This window comes from Rissa tridactyla, chromosome 16 (genome assembly GCF_028500815.1).
Source record: "Rissa tridactyla isolate bRisTri1 chromosome 16, bRisTri1.patW.cur.20221130, whole genome shotgun sequence".
Taxonomy (NCBI): domain Eukaryota; kingdom Metazoa; phylum Chordata; class Aves; order Charadriiformes; family Laridae; genus Rissa; species Rissa tridactyla.
In genome coordinates, this window is record NC_071481.1 from 8,906,465 (window position 1) to 8,923,266 (window position 16,802).

Genomic DNA, 16,802 nt, shown 5'->3' on the forward strand with positions numbered 1-16,802 from the left:
CATTGGAATGACCTTCAAAATGCAAAGGGGTAGGTGGAATTTTCTTACAGCTTAAGCTAAAGAAGTGGGAGACGGGATGGTCACACACCAAGGGATCTTCTGCTTCTGGAGTCATGAATTGCAGGGAGGGTAGAGCAGCCACTAGGATTACAGACTCAGCAGACCACTTACAAAAGAGAGAGAGAACTCAGTATGAAATATGCCATAATTAATAGCGGGGTTTTTCTTCCAGTGCTGAATGTCTTTGCTACCAGAGAATGGAAAGTGATGCAAAGTCCAGAGTCCCAGAGGACCCCACAGTCAGGAATTCATGGTGTACGTTTGCCCTCGGGCTCTGTCTGCTCCCAGGAGGCTCAGCCAGGGGCTGCATGCTAAGTTCTTGCCTCTCAAACTTGACACACAATCGTTTCTTCTCTCTGGTCTTATTTCTCACGAGAGCACTCGGGTTCACCTCTAAGCTTCCTGCGTCTCTGAGGATGGAAGCTGACTGGGTAACGTCTGTTGCTCAACACTGCCCTAACGAGGTATGAAATGTTGTCTTCAGCCGTAGGAGGGGTTCTGGGAGACATCCTGGCTGCCAAGTGGAAAGGAATTGCTGCCCTGACGTAGCCATGCCGTGTGTCCCCTCTTCTGTTCAGGCAGCAGCCAGCCCGTGGTACTTGATGCCATTAAAGAAACCTGCAAGTTCAGCAACCTGACACCTGACCTTACTGTCACGTCAACTTTGTGTCATACAGTTTAGCATGTCTCCCATTCATCTCGTGGTAGCCTTTGAAAGCCTTTTGAGGGTCTATTCCACCATCAGGCAAGGTTCCTTCTGCCTTCCAGAATGTATATATTGCACTGGCATGGGACTACACGGTGCAGGTACCTAGCCATTGATTTCACATGATCTGCTTCAGCTTTCTTTCAGACTCTTCTCTGGGAGTAGTAGCATCCCCCTGAAAATGGAGCTGTTCACGGAGCCCCTTTTTGCATTTCCCTGTGAAGGTGGACTGAAGTTGAGAGCTCCCCCTGCTTTTATACCATTATAGTCTTGTGCTGTTGTTTAGGTTAAAGGTTTGAAATCCTTTTCACAGGCATAAGAGCAGGAGGACCACGAGCCAGCTCTTGGCCTACTGGAGTCTGGGGCAAACTCCTCTTCACTTCATCTCACTCAGGTTACGCTTGTGCTGCCATGGCACTTTAGACATTTCCAGTCCTGGTTTCCTTAGTGCTCATATCTTCACAGAATGGTTTGGGTTGGAAGGGACCTTAAAGATCATCTAGTTCCACCCCCCTGCCCTGGGCAGGGACACCTCACACCAGCCCAGGTTGCTCCAAGCCCCATCCAACCTGGCCTTGAACCCCTCCAGGGATGGGGCAGCCACAGCTTCTCTGGGCAACCTGGGCCAGGGGCTCACCACCCTCACAGCAAACAATTTCTGCCTCACATCTCATCTCAATCTCCCCTCTTCCAGCTTGAAGCCATTACCCATCATCCCATGGCTCCCCTCCCTGATCCAGAGTCACTCCCCAGCTTTCCTGGAGCCCCTTTAGGGACTGGAAGGTCTCCCCAGAGCCTTCTCTTCTCCAGGCTGAACCCCCACAGCTCTCTCAGCCTGTCCTCCCAGCAGAGGGCCTCCAGCCCTTGAATCATCTCCGGGGCCTCCTCTGGCCCCACTCCAACAGCTCCGTGTCCTTCTCCTGTTGGTGCCCCAGAGCTGGAGGCAGCACTGCAGGGGGGTCTCCCCAGAGCGGTGCAGAGGGGCAGAATCCCCTCCCTTGTCCTGCTGGGGATGCAGCCCAGGATGCAGTTGGCTTTTGTCCACATGCATCCTGCCCAGCAAGGTGACTCTTCTTGACATTCAACATTTCTGGGAGATTTAAAGATACTTCTTCATTTGGGTCAGAAAAACTGATATTGTTGGTTGTAGGGGTGTGGGAAGAGACCTTAGAGGTGAAAGGCATGTACTGCTATCTTGACGGAGCAGGACAAACTGGAAACCAGTCTTCCAGTCTGTTTTTCTCCCTTGGTGTGTTCAGAGGTCAGTGGGTCACCACTTGACTTCTTAAGATTTCCAGGTCTGTTGGAATATGTCACCTGGTTTCTAGTTCGTTGGAAATCCAGGGCAGTAGTGCTGTGCAAGGAGGACAATTTGCTGAGCTCTCTCCATAGCGAGGAATGCAGAAAGTTTTTTCAAGCACAGGCTGAATTTCGTGTGCATTGGCAAAAGAAGTCTGCACTGGTTTCCATGGCCACGCAGTTGCATGGTTGTCATTATAGCAAAGAAGCCAAACATATTTGTTTGTATTTTGATTTCTTCCATACGTGCATTCCCTGCGGGTCTCTTCTGTAGACTGAGATTCCTAGGTGAATTTTACAGCTTGAGCTTTTTGAGATGATGGTGTTACGGGGCCTCAGAAAAGCATTATACTTTGTAAGAAGTGAATGTAATGAGCGATTTAAAATACCTCAGGGCCCTAACCACAAGACTCGAAAGGGTCGTAGCAAGATTATCTGTTCTCTTTCAAAGAGATTGCGTTTGGGAAGTGTTCCTGAGATTTCTTGTAATTAATGGCTGGATATCCTCTCTCTATGGCAGACTTAGACAGTATCATACCTGAGGCTCAGATCTTCAAACATTTAATCATGGCCATAACTTCATGTGTCTGAGCAGGAGGCAGATGCTTTGAAGCAACTGATGTTCCTGTTTGAGGAGCAGGCTCTTTGGAAAATCTGGCCCTGGCTCTTGCCAATCTAATCCAGCCCCTGGTATGTGTGGGTGGGGAAACTCAAGGACCACTCCTTCATGCATCGTACCATGCCACGGCCACTTCTTGGCAGAGCCATGTGCCACCGTTGTGGTGGGACAGCGTGTCTGATGTGTGTCTTTTCTTGCTGTGCAGGGACAACTGTGTAGGAGCATTCAGGAGACGGGAGACTGAGGGGCTGGTGACTAGTAGGACTGGTCACCACCAAAACAGGAATTATTATTTCTGTAGGTCTCTTGACTGAGGGAACTGGGGAGAAGCCTGGGATCAGGAAGTGGAAGGTGAACAGTGAATCCCAAGTTGAAGCTCTGGACAAAGATGAGGACAAGGCAGGAGGTGCCGGTGCCAAGGAACCAAAGGAACACCAAGAAAAAGCTTCTTCCAAGAAGAGTTTTGTCTGCAAAGCCTGTGATAAAACCTTTCACTTCTACTGCCGCCTGAAGGTGCACATGAAACGTTGTCGGGTGGCCAGAGGAAAGCAAATCCAGTGTAAGGAGTGCAGCGAGGTCAAATCAACAAAGAAGGAACTGGAGAAGCATCAGCTGGAGGTCCATGGGATGGTGGGAACAGCCAAGAAGAAGAAGAAGCGTCTCCCTGTGGCGTGTGACATCTGTGGCCGAGAGTTTGCTCATGCCTCAGGTAGGGTTGGTGGGAGCAGGGTTGTTTGGACGTAAGTCTGGGCAATGTAATAAAGTGATAGTCTGAAATCTCCTCCTCCTCCCTGCGGCTCTCTGAGCGCTGTGTGTGAGAGAAACGCAGCTCAGCTCATTTCTCCTGCCCCACTGAGCACAACCGCTTTCTGATTAGTTCTTCCCTAATTGGTTTTCCACATGGCTCATCAAGGAAAAGTGGGGCTACTGGCAAACTTAAAAGCCTCCAAAAATAATCAGGCTGTTCCAATTCTGCGGCTGGTTTAGCAGGATGAGTAAGAGGAGTTGAGACTCTTTGCCCTCCCTGTGTCAGCTCCTGGTATCGTGGTGGACCTCCAGCCAGGAGGACACAGGTGGACCCCGGTGTTGCGGGTGGGCAGGTGGACCTCTGGGCTGGGTGGAGTGGTGCCTCTGCAGCAGCATTGGGCAGGGCTGGCACTGGGTCCCACCAGTGCCACCCTGGTGTCCTGCCTGCCTCCCCAGGGATGCAGTACCACAAGCTGACGGAGCACTTTGACGAGAAGCCCTTCTCCTGCGAGGAATGTGGGGCCAAGTTCGCAGCAAACTCCACGCTGAAGAACCACCTACGGCTGCACACGGGGGACCGGCCCTTCATGTGCAAGCATTGCCTGATGACCTTCATGCAGGCCTCCGCCCTTGCTTACCACACCAAGAAGAAGCATGCTGAGGGTGAGCCTTCCCTGCGGGAGCCCGGCCATGATCTTGGCTTGCTCCGTCCACTTCTTCCTGCCCTTCTCTTCCATCTGCCTCCTGATCGCTTCTCCAGCCTTCCCATCCTTTGGGAGGCTGCTCCCAGACCTTCTTCACCCACCTGGTTTTGGCTGCTGTTCCCAGCTCTGTCTCTCCCCCATCCCCTTCTCCAGCTCCTCCCTTTATCCACCCAGTTAGCAGCTTGCTCTCTGTTAAGGCGATCTTGGTCTTTCTCTGCCTTTCTTGTTTTGCTCCTGAGTTCCTGAGCTTCTCTCTGTCCCCTCACATCTAAACTCTTGTGATGCGACCTCCTCCCTCTGGTTAACCTGCTTTCTCCTGTGCCTCCCTCTGGCTGAATTTCACGTAGGTTTTCATGGCAGTGCTTCTCCTGCCCCTGCACCCCAGACCCTTCTGCTACCGGGGCATGAGCATGTTGCAGCTGGGCAGTTAATTTTGAACACGAGACATGCCCGTGTGTAGCACCTCCAGGAGCATGTATTACCTCCAGATACTTGAGATCTGCTGTAATCTAATATTCCCTGCGCAGGTGTGGTTTTCTCCAGCACCTCTAGGGCCTTCTCAACCCTGCACTGAGATGCTCTGGCTACCCCAGGGAAGCCTGTCCAGTTTACCATCCCTCCCTCTGAAATTAGGCGTAGTCTGGGCAGAGCTCCTGTCCCGTTAGGTGCAGGCTCTCACCCTGGGTGTCACTGCAGGGAAGATGTACGCCTGCCAGTACTGTGACGCTGTGTTCGCCCAGTCCATCGAGCTGTCGCGCCACGTCCGGACTCACACGGGGGACAAGCCGTATGTCTGCCGGGAGTGTGGGAAAGGCTTTCGCCAGGCCAACGGGCTCTCCATCCATCTCCGGACCTTCCACAGTGAGTGTGGTCACCTGCCTCCCTGGCTTGGGCAGCCCAGCCTGCAAGACACAGCTTCTGGGGGGTCATGGGAGACCCATCCGTGCCAGCAGAAGCTTCTGCAGGTGTTACTGGTGCCTGCAAGCTGCCTGGGCATCTCATCATGGAGGTTTTTTTCCTCCCAAGAAAAGAAAGACTCTTTAGTGATTTGATGCTGTAGGTAGGATTATTCCAAAGAAAATGGCAGGGCTGGCTTCCAGCAAACTGCAAGCTGCTGGGAACCTGCCACGGGAAGCTGTAGATGAGCAGGAGCAGCAACATCTGTATGCAAAGCCAAAACTCCAGTGCTAGTTTTCATCTGGGAAGTAACAAGCTTTTATTTCCCTTTTCTTTCCTCCCTCTGTGAATTCTCCTCTTAATTCTTTTTTTTGCCTTGATTTCTTTGCCACCTGTTTGTTGCGTTTCTGGGCGGCAGACATCGAAGATCCCTACGACTGCAAGAAGTGCCGGATGAGCTTTGCCACCCTGCAGGAGCACCGCAAGCACGTCCACGAAGCCCACTCCCGGGAGTACCACCCCTGTCCGACCTGCGCTAAAGTCTTCAGCGCCCCGTCACTCCTGGAGCGCCACATGGTGACCCACGTCGGAGGAAAGCCCTTTAGCTGTGACATCTGTGACAAAGCTTACCAGGTGAGCTGGTGCAGCAAGGATCTAGTCTCATGGGCTGGGGGTTGCCGTTGCCTGCTCCTGCACCAGGATGTCCCTCCTGGCCACGTGCACTGAGTGCAGCAGTTTGTGGTCAGCAGAAGGAAAAATTGCACAGAGGAGGCAGAGTCTGTAGAGAAAAGGCAAGTCCATGGAGAGAGATGGGCCGTGACTGCAAAGGGCTACTACATACCTGCCCATCTGAACCCTCAGGAATCTCTTTCACCCCAGTTTCTCGCTGCCGGGAAGCATAGGGATAAAAATAACTCGTGTTGCAAACGGCATGCCTCAGTGGGAGCGTGTGTGGGAGTACATTCCTACCAGGGAACAAAAATTCACACCAAAAAGAGACCTGCAGCGAGAGAGATGAGCATGAGGGATTCAGCAGGGTTCAGCTCTTCAGGGGCAATGGAGAAACAGAAGCGAGGTGTTAGCTGTTGTCCTGTGGGAGGACGAGCAGGTCCCGTACCTGCTGAGCACAGCCCCACTGTTCCTGTTGCATCCCGCGCAGTTTCTTGCTGTCATGATGTCCATGGAACAGCTTTGTATTGTAACCATGATTTGATCCTTATCATTGCAGCAGTTGTCAGGGTTATGGTATCACAACCGGACCCACCACCCTGATGTCTTTGCAGCTCAGAATCACCGCTCCTCCAAGTTCTCCTCCCTGCAGTGCAGCTCCTGTGACAAAACCTTCTCCAGCACTGCTGCTCACCGAAAGCACGTCAAGGCAGAGCACGCAGGTGATGGCCCATTCGTTAGCAAACAAAAACGCGTGGCGACTGCTGGGAGAGATGTAGTAATAACTCTGATAGGAGAAGATTTCATGTCCCGTTTACCTGCAAATCACAGTAGATTCTTTGTATGCTGTAGCAGCCTTTTCTGGCAAGTCTCACCTCAGCGTCTTGCAGCTCACTTAATAGAATAGAATCATAGAGTGTGTTGGGTTGGAAGGGACCTCTAAAGGCCATCTAGTCCCACCCCCCTGCAGTCAGCAGGGACATCTTCAACTAGATCAGGTTGCTCAGAGCCTCATCAAGCCTGGCTTTGAATGTCTCCAGGGATGGGGCCTCCACCCTCTCTCTGGGCAACCTGGGCCAGTGTCTCACCACCCTCAGTGGAAAGAACTTCTTCCTAATGTCTCATCTAAACCTGCCCTGCTCTAGTTTAAACCATTGCCCCTCATCCTATGGCTCCATGCCCTTGCAAACAGCCCCTTCCCAGCTTTCCTGGAGCCCCTTCAGGGACTGGAAGGGGCTCTAAGGTCTCCCCGGAGCCTTCTCTTCTCCAGGCTGACCCCCCCCCAACTCTCTCAGCCTATCCTCAGAGGATAGAAGGCCGCTTGCTCTTGGCCTCTCCTTTTCCTGCCTTATTTCCAAAGGTGGTCCTCACGTCTATATGCATGTGTGGTGTTGCTGAAACATTAACAAAGCTATGGTCCAGAAGGTCTTGTAGAAGAACTTGGGTGCACACTTTTCTGTTCTTGGCCTTGTTTGCAGATGTGAAGTTCCACGAGTGTGAGATGTGCAAGGAACTCTTTCCCACGCTGGCTCTTCTGCAGGTCCATGTGAAGTGCAGGCACTCAGGTCTGTTACACTTGCTGTTGTTCGTGTTAACCTTGGGAGCAAAGACTGTTCCTCTCAGTGAGTGATGTCTAAGGTGTAAGTGGGAGAGTGAAGGTGGGTGTGGTAAGGAAGCAGAGGGAGAGGAAACACAAAACGAATGGATGAACTGGAAGAGCACTGGTTTTGGTGGGACTGGGACATGTTTGTTAAGCTTCTGGGGCCACTGGAGTCAAGGAGGGATCTGGAATTACTTGTTACAGCAGATAAGAGAGCTCAGTGCGGGTGAGGAGACATCAGCCCAGAGAAACAAGGAACAGAACCCCAACCATGGGAATCTGTGGAGGACAGAGCTAGTGGGAGACTGGAGAAAAAGGGAGTTTAGCACCAGAAAAATCAGAGAGGGACCTGCACTTGGGGAGACCACGTCAAGGGCCCTTTGGCAAGTGAGCGATCTGAAGCAAGGCTGTGGGGCAGGGTGAACTGGCAGATCAGACTACTACAGAAGGCGAGTCCCCAGGGCCGTGCATGGGACAGCAGCGGGGGAGACGGATCAGGAGACATTGGAGGGGACAGTCCACAGCAGCCTGGAGAGTGAGGACGCAGGAGACCTAGACATAGCCCTAGCTGAGAGGAGGGAGCCCCTGGGCTGGATGATGGGTTTGCAGTAGCTGAATCGGGAGGTGCAAGCCAGGTCAACAAGGAGCAGTGCTGGATGATGCAAAGGGAGAAGAGATGTTTTTGGGAAGGGACGGCCGCAGCTACAGTCATACACCAGCCTGATTCTGAATGCCAGTGCTGCAGAGAGCTAGATCTAAAATGGACCTGAACAGCCACGAACTGTTTGACAGACAGTGGTGTAGCCAGGAGAAGGGACACTGGCACACGTCCCTGGTGGGTTTCAGCCCTGTGCGTTCTGGCCATTTGCAGCTCCCTGTGCCTTTGGGCTGGCCCTGGCTGTCGCAGCCCAGGCTCAAGGCAGTGCATCTCCCCGCAGGCTCCCAGCCGTTTCGCTGCTTGTACTGCTCAGCATCCTTCCGCTTCCCAGGGGCCCTGCAGAACCACGTCACCACCGAGCACTTCAAGCAGACGGAGAGCACCTTCCCCTGTGAGCTCTGTGGGGAGCTCTTCCCCTCCCAGGGTGAGCTGGAGGGGCACTACAGCGCTGAGCATCCCAAGGTGGTCTTCTCCCAAGCCACCACCACCCAGATTGTGCAGGTAAAGACTGCTCTGTGCCACAGCACCCGCGGTTGTTCATCCGTCCTCCACCTCCAACCCTCTTGTTCTTCCCAGATCCACCCTGTGACTCCTGTTATTCCTTCTGCTCCCTGATTCCCCCTTCTTAGAGGGGTCCAGGATGCAAGCCCCCCAGCCCACGGTGCTCTGGGATTTCTGTGCTGGTGTGAGGTGGGCTCGCTGGAGGGGAGGCAGCTCAGTCCTGGTTTTTGGGTGCTGAGGAGAAGAGACTGACAGCGTGTGCAGAGGTGTCTGGTTACTCGGAGGCTATTAAAGCCCAGATGACACATCCCATGAGATTATAGCTGTTTTGTCGGGAGCCAAATGCTAGGCTTGAACCCAGAGTCTTTCTCTTCATCCATCAGTGGAGAACAGCTCCTTGGATGAGGGAGCCGAGGGTGCAAGATTCCCTGGGCTGGCATTCCTCCAGTGGATAATCACAGAGCGTTTATTGTCTACGACTGCTTGTGGAGCTAAATTATAGCAATTTTGTGGAGAGAAATATTTAAATTACTCTCCTGTCTTGTCTTTTGCATCATCAGTGTGTGGCGTTCGGTGTTTCCCGTTAGTCTCACGCCTATTGTAATTGCAGACCTCTGGTGTGAAGCTAAATGTTATTACCAGAGCTGGGGCCAAGAAAGATGTGGGGAGCAAAGCGATCCTGGGGAAAGCAGTGCTGTAAGTGTCTGACTCTCAGGTCATCTTCCACACAGGTAATTCAGACATCGGAGCAAGGAGCAGCAGAACACATCATCTCTTTTGATGAGGCACAACTTGCTGGCTCCCAAGTCTTTGTGACGTTGCCTGAATCTCAGATGAGCCAAGCTGGCTCCGAGCTGGTGGCAGTGACCATGGAGGACTTGTTTGATGACAAAGTTACTCTGATTTGTGAAGAAACCAAGGGAGAGTGAGCAGCGGGTGCCCATGCGTGGCGCCCGGTATCCACTAGACTCGTTCAGGAGCTGTACATGCCGCTCCAGCAGAGAGATTTGGGGTTTCTTTGGGAAAGCAGCCCTGGGGATGTGACGCTGCAAAAGAAATGGCATGCAGCAAGCACAGCATGGCCAAGGACAGGAGGAGTTTGTAGACGTTCGCAAGGGCCTGGGAACTCGCCCTGCAGTCAGCAGCTGCCAGCTCAGGTGAGCTGGACCACTCAACCCTCTAGGCTCAAGAGAAATAAAGAAGCAGAGGAAAAAATGGGAATTGTGTGTGTTCACATGTGAAGAGAGTGGAGAGGAGGAGACCAATGCAGGACAAAGCTGGGCCAGTATGGGTATGTGAAACCAAAGAAAAAGCTGCCCCGAGAATTCGGGGTGGAGATTATAGCTGAATCAGTGATGCGCTTGCAGGTATCTGCTACTCTGCAGGATGCGTAAGGGCTGCTTTGTTCCTCGGTTGCTCTCCCTGTACCGTTGTGCCACCCGTTGTGCCAGCTGGAAAGGTCCTCCAGTGCAGCTGACGTTTGGGCCTCAAGCAGAGACTGGGGAGTTGTGCTAAATGGCTTGGGAGCTGCTCAGGCACCGCCGTGTGCGTAGCACAGGTCTGATCCCATCCATGTCTTTGCTGCGGCTGTCCCTTACAAAGAAGGGTCACGGGCAGGTCCGGGCGTCCACATCCTCTTTGCGAGCAAGCAGCCCTGCCCTCTCCCACCTCCCCTCTAATTCACCGAGGACGTGCTGAAGCTGCTGCATCTGAGAAAGGGCTGTGTCTGCATGGCAGGGCCCCCGTGACTGGTATCAGCGGATTGGCACTAATGAAGGCATTTCTGTCTCAGTGTGCTGCTGTGACTGCACACAGACGTTCCCCGTGGCACACAGGGCATTGCTTTGTAAAACGCATTCAGATACCTGCCATAAAGTTTGCTTGTCTGGTGCCAGCGCGATGCAACAGCTTCATTGCAGCACAGCGGCCCCTTTAAGGCTAAATTTCATAAGGCTTTTTTATCTGCCGTTTCCTAAAATATAATCTGATAATTAATGGTTTGCTGAATCCATTATGAAGTGCAATTAGATAGATGCAGGTTTCCTGTGGCTCTAAGGGGACTGGTGGCATTTATCTTCCTTTCCCTCATGCCAAAAGGTTGAACTCCGCCACTGCGATATTTACATACTGAGCGGTGATCCCCGCCGCATCTCGCAGCCTGAGACCCTGCGGCGAGCAGCGCTCCTTTCATCACGCTGCCCAGAGCCACGGCAGTGCAGGGGATGAACAGATTGGAGTGTTCCAGCAGCATCTTGCGCTGGTTGCTCACAGCCACCAGGCAGAGATGGCGACGCAGGAGAGTGCCAGGGTGGTTATGCCAGTGAGATAGTTTGTTGTTCCTGTTAGAGCTTGGAGAAGTGAACAACAAGGGGTGACCCCAGGAGAGGGGCTTTGTGGAGCTAATGTTCTCTCTGGCATTTTTTTGGGGTGTGCGGCAGCAAGCACATGACGCTGTTGAAGTGTTTGTTGCACATGTCGTGAAAGTGCTTCCACCTTTCTCTTCCTCAGTTGCATGCACAGCTTGTCCTCCAGGCTGTGCTGTGACGATGAAATGGAGGAAGAGTGAGGTTAAGTTGCCACTGAATCCAGGAATGACCAGGAGATGGTGCTCAAGGTCTTGAGGATTAGTGCTAACGGCCAGGTGCCTCTGCACCTTTGCTGAAGCTCCTCTTGGCCTTCCCAGGCCATACCCAGCTTCTGGGCAGGTGTGGAGAGACCTGGGGCCACCACCAAGCCGAAGGACAACTCCAAGCTCTGGACAGGGCACCTCCAATCCCTGGTTGTCGCTGCTTAAAGAAGAGCTTGAGGCTAGGCTGTGGAGAAAGAGTGGGTAGGCTGTGGAGAGCACAGAGGGTACTGCTGGAGACCATCTCATGCCTGCCTGGAAACAGAAGAGCTGAGCGTGGCGCTTAGGATGAGCACAGGGATGGTGACAGAACAAGCAAGTGCGTCTTGATGGTCACAGAGCAGATGTGTCGGGAGGTAAGCGGTGGATTTGCTCCCACGGGCTGCTGGAGATAGAAGCTGTTTCCCCCTTTTCTGGCTCCACGGGAGCTGTGGAACACAGCCTGTAGCACAGGCTAGGTGAAGCTGATCTCCCTTTTTTTCCTGAAAAACTCTGGAGGAAGACTAAAGGTTTAGCAGGGTTTGGGGAGAAGTTGCCTCATTTATAGCCCCCTTATAAGGCTTAGCTCGGGAGAAGCATGCAAGTGATGCATTTTGACTTTGATCCCTTTGGTCCCTATTGACCGAGTTTTGTCACAGTTGAAGGGGGACAGTGTAAATCACACATCAGGTGAGGTTCAGGCTCACATCTGCTGTTTAGGGTCATCTCTCCTGCCTTTGTGACCAGCAAGAGCCTGCGTAGATGTATCCTCAGCAGAGTCCTGCCAGCAGTATACGCCCAGTGAGAGCTCTGCGGCTGTACAGGGACTATCAAGCATCTCCTGTATCATTATGAGGAGATAATAGCTCAGATCCCCCTGTTCCAGTTCCTTCTTGATGGATGAAGTACGCACGTGAGAGCAAATTGCAGTGTTAGCAACACCTCTATCCTGCCTGGAAGGAAGATGCGTTTCCCAGGGCACATCCTGGTCTGGCGAGCCCAATGCTGAAGATGCTCATCACTAGCGATTTTTTTGTTATGCTGCTTATTCTTTTTTTTTTTCCCTCTGTAAAAATAAAACACGGAGAATGAAAGATGCGGCTGCACAGTGACAAGTGTAAAGCAATTGATTGGAAGGAAGAATCCTTATTTCTGAAAATGTGATTTTTGCAGGTCGTCTTCCAGGTGCTGGGTGACCCATTGGGTTACGTGGGGTCCTGTGCCCCGCTTGACCTTGGTGCCATCTTCTGTAAGGGAGCGAAGGAGCTATTGTCAGGTCAGGCTGGAGCACGGGACTGTCCTGCCCTTCGCTGTGTCCTCCTGTTGCAAGTGCCAGACACTTTTGGAAAAAGCGCAGGCTGTCTGTAACAGAAGCCTGGGGAGCAACGTCCCATGGAGGACGTTAGGTCAGTTAATGATTTCTATATCTCCGTGCGTTAACTGGTGCCATTTAGGGTGCAGGATTAAGCTCGTGACTGTTAGGAAACTTCTGTTTTCTGCACCAACTTTCATTCTGACCCAGTGTCTGTCCCGTTCACTGAAGGCTCCTTTGGAAAAAGGCAGGATGCTGCTGGGTACAGCAACGGCTGTGAGCGGCCCCTGCTTGGCATTTCCCAAGGCAAAGTGTAATTTTGCAGCCCCAAGGTGTTGTTTTAACACAATATATGTGAATTCTGGGCTTTGGTTTTAGGTTTGGTTGTTGGGGTTTTTTTTGTGGTGGTTTTTTTTTTTTTTTCTTAAATCCAACCCATCTGTGATTAGGTGCAAAGATGCCGCTGCCTTGCCCAGGAGTGAGGGATGGAGGTGGCGGGAGCACAGAGGGAGCTCGGATGTTGCTTGAAGCCTCTCCTGGGGGAGAGGAGGAGGAGAGTTGGGTACCAGCGCTCTGAAAACACTCCGTGTGAGTTGGGCAAGCCCTGGAAGCCCCTGTGCCCCGGCTGATGCTGATGTCTTGACAGATTTCGTTACCGGTCTGGCAGGCTGCCAGCACGTCCCCAGCGAATTCAAGCACTGGGAAAGGGAAGCGACGTTTCCAACGACCTCCAGCTCAGCAAAAGCCAAGCGGCGTTTGGCAGGGCAGGGACGAGACGCTTCAGCAGCCAGAGGGAATTCCCTCTCCTGAATATGGGTGGTTTGCTGCAGACAGTGAGAGCCGAGGCGCTTCCTGGGGAGATGGGCTCCGTAACCTTTTTGTAATGGGGAGGAGGAGGCTGGCTAATGGACGGGGCTTGGCCGCCTCTCCAGCATCAGTTAACGCGTCTAATCCCCGCGCACAGTCAGCTGTACAGTGCCTTGTTGGAGTAAGTCGCCACAATTCCTGATTTCCTGCGTTAAAACAGTAATTCCTTTTATTGGGTCTCCAGCCAGCCTTTCGCACATGACGAGAGCGCAAGCAGAAGCTCTCAGTTTGCCTTCCCTGCACCATTTATGATCACTTAAAGCAGGAAATCTGCCCAGGTTCCTAATCACATTTAAGCAAACCTGATAAAGTGAGCTAGCTCTTAATCCACTTAATACGAGACGCGTGGATGCTGTGTAGCGCCCGCTATATATAGCTTTCCTCTACCGACAGGAGTGGGGCCAGGCAGCGCTCACGAGTCCGATCATGGCACCTGTTTTCTGTGACCTGCGAGGAAACAGAAAGTCCTTGCTGGCAAAGCGTGCGGGCAAGACAGAGGGTGGAGGAGCAATAAGGAGCAGTGGGGATCCCAATTGCCTGGCACGCAGGCGCAGCCGAGCTGTGTGCATCTTAACATCGCTAAATGTCAGGCTCCGTATTTGGGAAGAGGTGATGCCGGCCACGCGGAGAGAGGAGAGGACTGCGGTCAGGATGTCTGAAAGCATCCTGGGGTCCGCTGGTTGTAACCGGAGGCGTGCGGAGCCATGAGTGATGTTTGAGGGCTTTAGGAGCTGCTTTTGGCAGGAGTCGGGAGGCGTTTGCTGCTGCCCCCTGCTCTGAGCGTGGCTGCGGCTAGATGTCTTTCCCATACAGCTGCTCACCCACAGCAGCGTGTGACAAGTAAATGACAAACTGGAGGCTGCGCAGGCAACAGCTACCAGCACAAGTCAAGGAGTGGAAAATCTGCCTTATTGCACGAGAGCGCGGGAGCTCTAATTGCTCAGCGTGGTTAAGGAGTGACCTGGTGGCAGCGTTCACCCCGCTATGCCAGGGGACTGCGTTTGCTCTCGTCTCTGTGTTCTAGCAAAGGCAAAGTGCTGAAGGGCATCAGCGCTAGTAAGAGTCCATCTGTGCAGAACACAAATGCTTGGATTTGCCTTGTTTCCCTTCCCCTTTTGGACACCCTGGAGATGCCCAGCATTGAGGGCAGTCCAGACAGCGACCTTTTCAACTTCGACGGGAGCAGTTGATGCCTGTCTTGTTCCCAGGGAGCTCAGGGTCAAGTTTGCTGACTGATATTTCCTTCATCCCCTGGATCAGGGATACTTACAGCCCTGCAGCATATGGGAAGTCTGGTCTGGGCAAGCTGTCTGCTTGCGTTCTTCTTTGTGCTTCCCAGACCTTCTCCCACTGCCCCAGAGCCCCTTGCAGATGGGGAGGGCTGGCGAGGATGGGTCTGTTGTACACGTCCTCGCTTGGAGCACGAAGTAGCTGCCAACAAATGTGTCTGTCCAGATAGATTAGATCTAGCTTGGTGCCATGCAAAATGATCTCAGCCCACAGGTCTTCCAGCCATTGGAGGCTTCCTGACAGAGATGGAGTTTGCTCTCCTCCTCTTGGCTGTAACAAGGTGAGCAGAGCCCTGCCTCAGGTTTCAAACTGCCTGTGGAGATAATCCGTGCCCCTCTAGCTGTGCTGAACCTGTTAATGGGCATGATGATGGCTTTCCCTGACGTGAATCTGGCCTTCTCTGCCCAAGGAGGCCAAGGCCATATGCCACTTACTCCATGGCGTTGGCTTTCTTGGCCAGCACTTTGGTAGAGAAGGGCTGAGCTCAGTCCTTGCCATTCACCCTCATCCCTCTGCTCTGCTGTGCATTACCTGGACAAGGTTTCCCTGCAGGTTCACCCCAGTCTTCCACCCACTTTCACCCGAACTTTATTGTCACCCAGAGCATCTTCCCAAGTGTTCATCTCATGGAGGTGGTGCATCTCGATATACTCTTGCCATGAGCTGAGCCCCATGCAGGGCTTTGCTGTCTGTAGAGACTACACATGGATGCGTAGCTGGAAAGTCTCCGTTTGCTGGTAAATAACTCCCATTCCGGTCTTCTGCAGGAGTTTCAGGGAGGGCTCTGCTGGGTGGAAGATGGGTGGGGTGGCTTGGCAATTACAAACGTGTGGGTGGTTCCCTTTATCCAGCTTGTGTTGCTTTCACTTTTTCTAGCCCAGAGGCTACAATTGAGACAGTATTTAGAGCAGCGCTGCCCTGTCAGTTGGTGCTTAATGCCCTAATAATATTACATTTGTTTAGCCCATTGCACTTCAAACCTTAAGTTGTTTCTTTTGTCTCTGAGCATTTAATAGCTGTTGCTATTGAGCTGTCCAGTGACACACAGGGCTTTTTCCAGTGTGCTTATAGATGATAGTGAATTTGGCGATACGCAGGAGTAGGTCAGATGGTCCCTACGGTGTGTGTGAACTTCCATTTATCAACACTACGTTTCCCTTGCAGCGAGACTGGTCTCTGTTAGCAGTGAATTCCCTCTGCAGCTCCCTACAGCCTCTCTCATCGACTAACCCAGATAATCCTCTGCTATCTGCCACATCTCAGTAGATCTATTAAACACACAAAAGTTCTGATGTCCTTGTGTGTAACCAGGGTAGGTTGCAAGATCTTAAATCCCCCAGTGCAGGATACTGTCAAAGTTTTATTGAAAGTCTAAATAAATAAACCACTCTTACTCATCCATTTCTCAGTGGTTCAAGAGGGCTTTTCTTTTTTAGAGGTGAGGGATTGCTGTTCACTTGATGGGCTCGTTCAGATTACCAGTGATACAGCTGACCAGAAGTTGATGGGGCTGATGGGACCCTGGGGTAGGTGATACAGCTGACCAGGAGTTGATGGGACCCTGGGGTAGGTGATACAGCTGACCAGGAGTTGATGGGACCCTGGGGTAGGTGATACAGCTGACCAGGAGTTGATGGGACCCTGGGTAGGTGATACAGCTGACCAGGAGTTGATGGGGCTGATGGGACCCTGGGGTAGGTGACACAGCTGACCAGGAGTTGATGGGACCCTGGGTAGGTGATACAGCTGACCAGGAGTTGATGGGGCTGATGGGACCCTGGGGTAGGTGATACAGCCGACCAGGAGTTGATGGGACCCTGGGGTAGGTGACACGGCTGACCAGGAGTTGATGGACCCTGGGGTAGGTGACACAGCTGACCAGGAGTTGATGAACCCTGGGGTAGGTGACACAGCTGACCAGGAGTTGATGGTACCCTGGGGTAGGTGATACAGCTAACCAGGAGTTGATGGGGCTGATGGGACCCTGGGGTAGGTGATTGGATGTGGGATCCCAGGAGCTTTGCGCAGTTGGGGTTGGGCCTGCCCACAGCTCTACTGGAGGATGAGGACAGGTAGCACTTGCTTCAGGGGTTCACAGTGACTTTCACGCTGAAGAAACCAAGCCATCAGCCCTGCTGTGTGTCCAAACTCTCTTCGCATGTGTCCCTCTGGGACAGACTGCCAAGCTTGGGCCGGCTCTGTCCCCACTTCTGTTCAGTCTTAGAAGGGCCAGCAGAGCCGGGAGCACAGAGTGCCTTACGGCTGGTA

The 16,802-nt window shown here is 52.7% G+C and overlaps 1 protein-coding gene across 11 annotated transcripts in view; it reads left to right on the forward strand.

Moving 5' to 3' along the window:
- Nucleotides 1-15,928, forward strand: part of ZBTB40 (zinc finger and BTB domain containing 40) — a 48,092-nt gene extending 32,164 nt beyond the window's left edge. For 7 of the 11 annotated variants that reach the window (XM_054222483.1, XM_054222484.1, XM_054222485.1 and 4 more), the window contains 8 exons: nucleotides 2,986-3,393; nucleotides 3,888-4,094; nucleotides 4,832-4,996; nucleotides 5,451-5,665; nucleotides 6,261-6,423; nucleotides 7,180-7,266; nucleotides 8,240-8,460; nucleotides 9,192-12,159. In XM_054222483.1, coding sequence (XP_054078458.1) covers nucleotides 2,986-3,393; nucleotides 3,888-4,094; nucleotides 4,832-4,996; nucleotides 5,451-5,665; nucleotides 6,261-6,423; nucleotides 7,180-7,266; nucleotides 8,240-8,460; nucleotides 9,192-9,389 — 1,664 coding nt within the window. In that variant the 3' untranslated portion in view covers nucleotides 9,390-12,159. Of the gene's footprint in view, nucleotides 1-2,985; nucleotides 3,394-3,887; nucleotides 4,095-4,831; nucleotides 4,997-5,450; nucleotides 5,666-6,260; nucleotides 6,424-7,179; nucleotides 7,267-8,239; nucleotides 8,461-9,191; nucleotides 12,160-12,238 lie in introns of those variants that run through there. The other 4 variants (XR_008469509.1, XR_008469510.1, XR_008469508.1 and 1 more) reach the window with 4 other exon arrangements.
- The last annotated feature ends 874 nt before the right edge of the window (nucleotides 15,929-16,802 follow it).